Source organism: Micromesistius poutassou (genome assembly GCF_964030765.1).
Source record: "Micromesistius poutassou genome assembly, chromosome: 6".
Classification (NCBI taxonomy): Eukaryota; Metazoa; Chordata; class Actinopteri; order Gadiformes; family Gadidae; genus Micromesistius; species Micromesistius poutassou.
Window position 1 is genome coordinate 7,567,775 of NC_140276.1, and position 7,500 is coordinate 7,575,274.

Sequence of the window (7,500 nt, forward strand, 5' to 3'; positions counted from 1 at the left end):
AGTGAAAGACCCCGGTCAAATATATTGAACATCTATATCTGCAGCCCACCACTTACAAGCCACTGACCTCTCCAGGAACACAGACGATACGCGGGCGAAAGGGAAATCTATGGACACTTCAAACAATCGTAATCTCCGCCGACACAACGTCAATACGCTTCAGTATGGATATATCAAATGAGCGACAACGAAACAAGATGCAGACTTGACGCGCCAGGGAGGGGGAGACAATGTCAAATGCGTATGCACCGACACGCAACGCCGCCATCGCCATTGCATTTAGGATCCGCAACACCGCGCATTGGTGATGAAGCAGGATAGAGAGAGAGAGAGACATAGATAGAGAGAGAGAGAGACATAGAGAGAGAGAGAGAGAGAGAGAGAGAGAGAGAGAGAGAGATAGATAGATAGATAGATAGATAGATAGATAGATAGATAGATAGATAGATAGATAGATAGATAGATAGATAGATAGATAGATAGATAGATAGATAGATAGATATAGCTAGATAGATATAGCTAGATAGATAGATGCTGTAGATAATGTAGATAGATGGATGGATATATATATAGATAGATAGATAGATAGATAGATATGAGACGACCAAAACAATATCCTGAGTTTAAGATCTCAATTTCAGGATATTGCCCAATATCCCAAGATAGCGAACCAATCAAATTGCGGCATCTTAGGAGGTTCACGTGTAGTATACTAAAGATATATACATCAATAGATGTATCCATCTGATCTTCCCTAAGACAAAAAAAACAAAGCTTGCAAATCATATTACGGCAAAAGTACTCTCGCAACTTAGTCACATACATACAATGGACTTCTGACAAGTCTTTAGCGTTGATTTTTGCATCTTGCGGGTGATTAATTTAAACTGTCATTGACTGTAATTCTATTCTTCCTCTCCCTTAAATGAGTGAAGATCTAATTATGGCCTGATTCATATCTTATTAAAAACCTTTTCTACAGGCTTGGCAGGCCGCCCATCTCACCCTTTGCTCATTTTAAACGCTGCTTCTACGACCCTTACAAATTCTCATTAACGGCAGCCGGCAAGTTCTGGTGAGGACAGCCTGCTTTCCCTCTGAAGAAAAGAAAATGGAAGGAAAAACATTAAATTAATCTTCCAATCAAATGTTATTACTGTAAGGTGCCAACTTTATCCTGGCGGCACAAAACATCTGTGCCGTCAACTTTCTTGCTCTGCAAATTTTTTTATCGCAGTGTTTCCAAATTGTGGTTTATGAAAGAGAGATTTTGGAAGTCATTCTTTCGTCATTCTATCAATGATTACATTTACATTTACATTTAGGGCATTTAGCAGACGTTTTTATCCAAAGTGACTTACAATAAGTACATTTGTCATAAGAAGTGAAACAATATATCGCCGTCTGTACAGTAAAGACTTTCATAGAACCAAGTGCAGGTACTAACAATCGCCAGGCCGACCCCATTCCCCGTATACCGCAGTGATAGCTAGCTACTGATTAGGCAACAAGATTTGGTTAATATCGTTATTTTGACTATTTTTATCTTTAGACTTGTGTTTAAAGTGCAAAAGACTAGATGAAAATTTCACAAAATATTAGATAAAAAGAACACTCTAACTAGTGGAGTCATTAAGACTCACATTTGACTCCTCTAAAGATAGCCTTCATTTTTATTCCTCTTTCTTCCTCCAGCAACACATTTCCATGCTAACAAGCCCTCTAATCAAACATTAATTGCTTGTATCACAATGTATACATCCAGTCCTTTCACAGCTTGTTTTAAAACTACCCCGTACACAGATAGTGTAGACTGATATCCAAGACACATCCCATATTAAGATCTCTATTCTCACCTGGAAAAGTCCCCATAAAACCTCAACAAAAATACAAAAAAAGGCATCCTTGAAAAAAAAAAAATATATATATATATTTCAGCGACACAACCACAACTTATTTGTCGCACCTGCGCCGGATTTAGCTTTTTGAAGGATGATCGTGTTTCCCCCCCACCGCCACCCGCCACCCGTCTCACCTGGTTTCCAGGGGGATGTTGCTGTTGAGCACCCAGCTGTTGTGGAGCTGCGCCGGGTCCGTGTTGGTGCCGCTCTCGGTGCCCGGCTGGCTGCCCTGGTGGCTGCTCGGGCAGCGCGTGGGCATGGTCTTCCTCTGCAGGCTCACCTGGGCGTACGGCGCCGGGCGTGCACAGGTGCAGGCGTGCGGCGGCGGCGGCGGTGGCGGCAGCGGGCGGAAGGTGAACTGACCTCCGGGGCTGCTGGGTAAGTCTGCATAGGGGGGGGGGAGGGGGGGAGGGAAGAAGGAGAAGAGGATAAGTATAAGTAGGCGATGGAGGAAGAGGAGGCGGGAGAGGAGAAAGGATGACTAAGAGCAGGGTAAGGATGATGAGGGATGGGAGGAAGATGATGAGAGCAGGACGAGGTTCCAAGGAAGATAAGGAACAGAAAGTACAGAAAGCAATGTGGGTTATCGGGGAGAAGGGGGGGGCTAGAATGACAAATAGCTTCACTAATGTTGCCTGTGTTTCCAACAGAGCTCAGCGAGTCTCAGTCCCCGGCATCTGTCCCAGGGTAGCCACTCTCATCTGACCACTAACTGCCCTACCTCCTGGGGGTTCTCCCCTCCCCTACCACCGTGTCATTACTTAGCTGCTCGGGGAATACTGCCCACCACACTACTGGGGACTGGGGACTGGCCGGGCTGCGTAAGCTCCGACTCCCACACTGTCCCCATCCTTTCCTCTCTTGCTAGTCTAGGAGTGGTTGGCTCACAGGATCTGAGCGGTTGTGCTGATGGGCCTGGGCATTGTGTAGGAGCCGCAGGGTGTGAGGTCTGAACAGAGGCTATAGGAAAGGCTACTCCTGCTTGTGTCCATCTCTTGTTCCCCTCTGCGTTTGCTCAGGGTGGTCCAGAGCAGTTTCTCCACAAGCTTTTCTATATTATGTTCCCTCCCCACAGCTCCTGTTTCCCTTCATGAACAGCAAAACCCAAAATGTTTTCCTTGGAGCTAATACTATTAATATTGTAGTGGCCAATGTGTAGGAAGCTGAGATGTAGTTTTGACTTTATTGTATTGCGTTATTTATTTAACATTCAGGGTTTACCACAAAAAAAAAGGTTTAGTGGAGGGGGATATCCTTCTGAGAGCCCTGTTGCAGGGCTTTACCCTTCTCTCAGTAATGGGGTTACAACTATTAATAATCATGTGCATTTTTATAACCACATCAAACAGGTTACATAGGCTGCTGTAGGCACAATTTGAGAGCTGGGAAAAGAGCAGAAGCAATGGTTTCAAAATAAACACCCCAAAAAACGCTCACCCCCACCCTATGTTCCTCTGCCATTGAGAAGGATCGCATTGAATCACTTGTGGTGGAGCTTAGCTACACGTGATTGACAAGCCAGATGGATTTCCCGAACCCATCAAAGAAGAGACACATCGGTCAGAAATGAGGCGGCAGGGGTCTGAAAGCTAAATTGTAGGAAAAAAGGTGAAACAGATATATTATATTATATTTATATTCCCAACACTAATACCTGACGGATGACTTCAATAAATTAATGAAAAGTGAATTCATTAAAATGGATAAACACATAATTAAATCTTTTAATCGTCTACCCTGTTTGTACATTTTAATATGGCGTCACAAGCAAGGCACAGGAAAGCAACAAACTAAAGATCGTGCCTGCGTCACATTGCGTCAGGCAAAGAAAAAAAAAAAAAAATAACAAAATAACAACATTAGGTATAATGCACACAACCCACACAAGCTGGAGAAAAACATTCTCTCTTCAGTGGCCTTCGCGGTTGGCCTCGTGCATATTCTCTGTTCGGCTGAATCGACTGGTTGCACATTCGTTCTAGAAGCTGAAACCACTCATTTACGTCTATTCAACATTTGAAATCAGTCAAACGCCTCTACAGTCTCCTAATCTAAGTACTGTGCGACAATCAGACATCAGCCATTTTGTGAGGCCTTGAGAGAGTTGTAGTTACGTAAAATACTAAATAAACGTAAACATACTGTTCCCTTGGCTAATAAAAACAATACTTTGACATTTCTCACATGGGAAACACTGTGGCAGTTTTAAACACAAAAAATTCTCCTCATAACGACAAATGATTTGCTCACCCTAAACAATGACCAGAGACACATTCACTACCAATAACATTCCTATGTTGCTAAGCTTCTGGAAATGGAGGCGTTAACTGCGATGGGACGATATGTTGTACAAGCCCTTTTATATGAACTGCCTCAGGTTTATTTTATCAGCCCATAGTATGGTATATTAGGCGAAGCGTTGCCGATATGTTATGTCAAATTGAATGCATCATTCAATGTCGTTTTGTAGAAAGCTCATTTGTCTGTAGAAGCGGTCGGTCACTTAGCGGAGACGTTGCGCCCATAGAAAGCTGTGGGAAACCTTGAACATATAGAATATATTATGTGCACCAAATTCAATTAATATTTGACTTCATCATTTTTGTTTTGTTGAGAAGGATAAATAAAATATTAATCTACTTAAAAGTAAAAGTACTCCTGACTTGGAACCTTCCCACCTTCCCCCAGAATACTAGTACCCCGTTCAGGAGTCTCTGGGCTGGAGGATGTTGGGTCCATGACCCCCTAGTACCCTTCATCCCCTCTGTTGAGGAGGAGGAGGTGGGGGGAGACTAGCCGGGGATCCAGGCGAATCTCGCTGGCTCATGTTTCACTTGCTCTGCAGATAAGGTCCGGCTTCCCTCCCATACAAAACGATTTCTGCCCGGTACCAGATCAAACGACCAATCACAACCGCTTATCTACTATGAGGCGGGAGAAATACGATGGCGGGGCAGAGGATGATGAAGAAGAATGCAGTCCGTTGATTCCGCTTATCGAAACGAACTGTACGCTGTGTTTTCACTAACAGAAGAACGCTGTACTTGAAGCTTCTGAGGAGAAAACAGAGCTCTCTGCCACCATTGCTCAGCGCTACATCACCCGTTTGGCTGCTATGATTGGTTGTAGGCCTGACCAATTGGCTCCGGCGGCATTTTGGTCTGCCTGACCTCTTGGGGACGCCCCTTTGAAATCGAGAAAATGAACGGAGAGGTTCCGCACTAATTGCAGTTTGCAATTCATCTGGCTCTGCCAGGCTAGGGGGAGACGGGGGCGGATCTGAGCGACTCTTCCGGATCTCCTGGAACCTGAACACATCATAAATATTGCAGGTCCTGCTGGTTGACATGCTACTGTTAGCACGCTGATTGAGGGACATGAATCCCAGGTGGGCCCTAGCCCACTAGCTCAGCCAGGCTACCTGCCTTCATGCTCACCCTGACGCTCCATAAATAGGCTCTTGGCCGGGTGATGCAGGGAACACTCTTTAAGAGGCTAACAGCTCTGGCTTAATTCGTACCCTTCAGCGCAAGCTAGCCATGTGATGTTTATTATGAGTACTGTAGCGTAGCGGAATGAGCTAGCCGGGCTGTAATTCCCTCACATTGCTAACCTTAGGGTCCAGTTAAAGCTCTCACTCACTATATCATCTATCTTTTATCATTCCCTCTCTCTCTCTCTCTCTCTCTCTCTCTCTCTCTCTCTCTCTCTCTCTCTCTCTCTGCCTTCATCATCCCTCTTGTTTCCTCTATCACTTTGTTTTCTCCTTTTTTTTTCTCCTAGTTCTCGCTCGGTGACTATCTCTCTCTCTCTCTTTCTCTCTCTCTCTCTCTCTCTCTGTTTCTCTCTCACTTAAATCCCTATTCTGCTTTGAGCTTCTTAGGATAAAAAAACACACAAAAAAACAAATCAAACACATATAAATCCCATGAGTATTCATCTGTGCAAGTGCATTTGTGTTAAATTGTAGTCGAGGTGGAGTATGCATTAGAGAAAAAAAAAGCTGTTATTGGGCTTGCTGTTCCATGCATGTTAATGACTGCATCTCTGGCGTACGTGTGTCTGTGTTTCTGTGTGTGTGTGTGTGTGTGTGTGTGTGTGTGTGTGTGTGGGTGTAGTGTCCACGTTCATGTGTGTGCATGCTCGTGTGACACACTCCACCAACGCCGGAGCGGCGCTATTAACCGGAAAACCCGACACGTCAAAGCTGTTTTACATGTTCAGCAAGACACATGGTTGGCCCTGCACTTCCGAGAGAAGTGTGGGGGGGGACAGAACTCCCCAAAACGGAGTCCCTGAGCCACGAAAGAGTCAGTTTTTTTACTGACAGTTAATGCAACATTAGCCTTGAAGTCCTCCGCCAGGACGAGACGGGATAGATCTGCAAGACGGAACGCTGTCAGAAGGCGAGGAATATTACAGCATCGGTGAGCACCGTCCACCTGGGAGAGGACCGCCGAGGCGTTCCTCATCAAGCGTAGCCATCAGAGGCACCTGCTTCGCGCTTTTATTGTGATGCTTTGCCAAATTAGAATGAATGGGAGGTGGGGGACATACTAAGGAGTTGATGTGCGTATATACAGGCACGATTATTTCTGAGATGCCCTAGACCCAACATAGCTGTCGACATGCCAAATGAGAGAGGAGGTGTTCAGTAAGCTTTTATGACTTTTTAGCATTCGCCTTTGGGAGATGGTGTGTTATGATTTGGAAATATTAGGGGAAAAGCAAAGTATTTTCTATGTATAGTCTATTCCGATACTGAAGATTTACTGAAGTAATGCCATATGTTCACCACAAATGGTTTCTTGCGCATGTGGGAGTGTATTTGTGTGAGTAGTTTGCATGTGATTGAATTTGTGCGTGTGTGTGTGTGTGTGTGTGTGCTTGGCTATTTGTGCTTGTTGATGAGGCTGTGTTTCCCATTCCACATTTCAATAAAAGTATGATTTGAGTAATGCATGGCGGCTCTGTAAATTTCCTTTGTACTTCATTTTTCCTCCTCCAAAGACAACTTACCCGTTACTGAACTTCTAATGATGGCTGAATTGCCAGCGTTTCTTATCAAATCCCTCCATCACATAACAATTAAATCGAACCTTTGATTATCTGTAAACAGGCAGAGATCTTAATTAGTGCTTAATAGTTTATGAACTATCAGTGTTCATGTCACGTTTTGTTGTGCCAGAAAAACATGGCATAATGTTGTCAAAATGGTTCCCAGAGGTTGTTCTCACGTCTCTGAGCTGTTTTGGATAACAGTATTCTATGTTCTAAATTTACTCCCCCCAAAAAATGTAAAGCGCTCCAAGCACAAACTGTTCTTCACAACAATAAAAAAAAACAAAAAAAAAGATGGAAAGCCATGTTTAGAAACAAACAACAACTAAAAATGAATAAACCATTTGGGTCAAATCGCAGATATCAGGTACTGCACATAAGAAGCAGCGTAAACAAACGGATGCTATTAGGAAAGACTTACTGAATGTTACTCGGATTAAGTGACTAGTGAGTGACTGGGCCCACAGACTTGTTACCGATTGATTTGTATACAGGGAGGGCGGGGGGGGGGGGATGTATGCCGCGCTTGGTTTCCGCT

At 44.1% G+C, this 7,500-nt stretch overlaps 1 protein-coding gene across 1 annotated transcript in view; it reads right to left on the reverse strand.

Annotated features, from left to right (window-relative positions):
- LOC311344798 (teneurin-1-like) overlaps positions 1-7,500 on the reverse strand; it is a gene marked incomplete at its 5' end in the record, with an annotated part of 147,131 nt that overhangs the window by 113,112 nt on the left and 26,519 nt on the right. Inside the window, 1 exon segment of the mRNA XM_084469138.1 lies at positions 2,036-2,285. Within this exon segment, the coding sequence (XP_084325264.1) occupies positions 2,036-2,285 (250 nt within the window).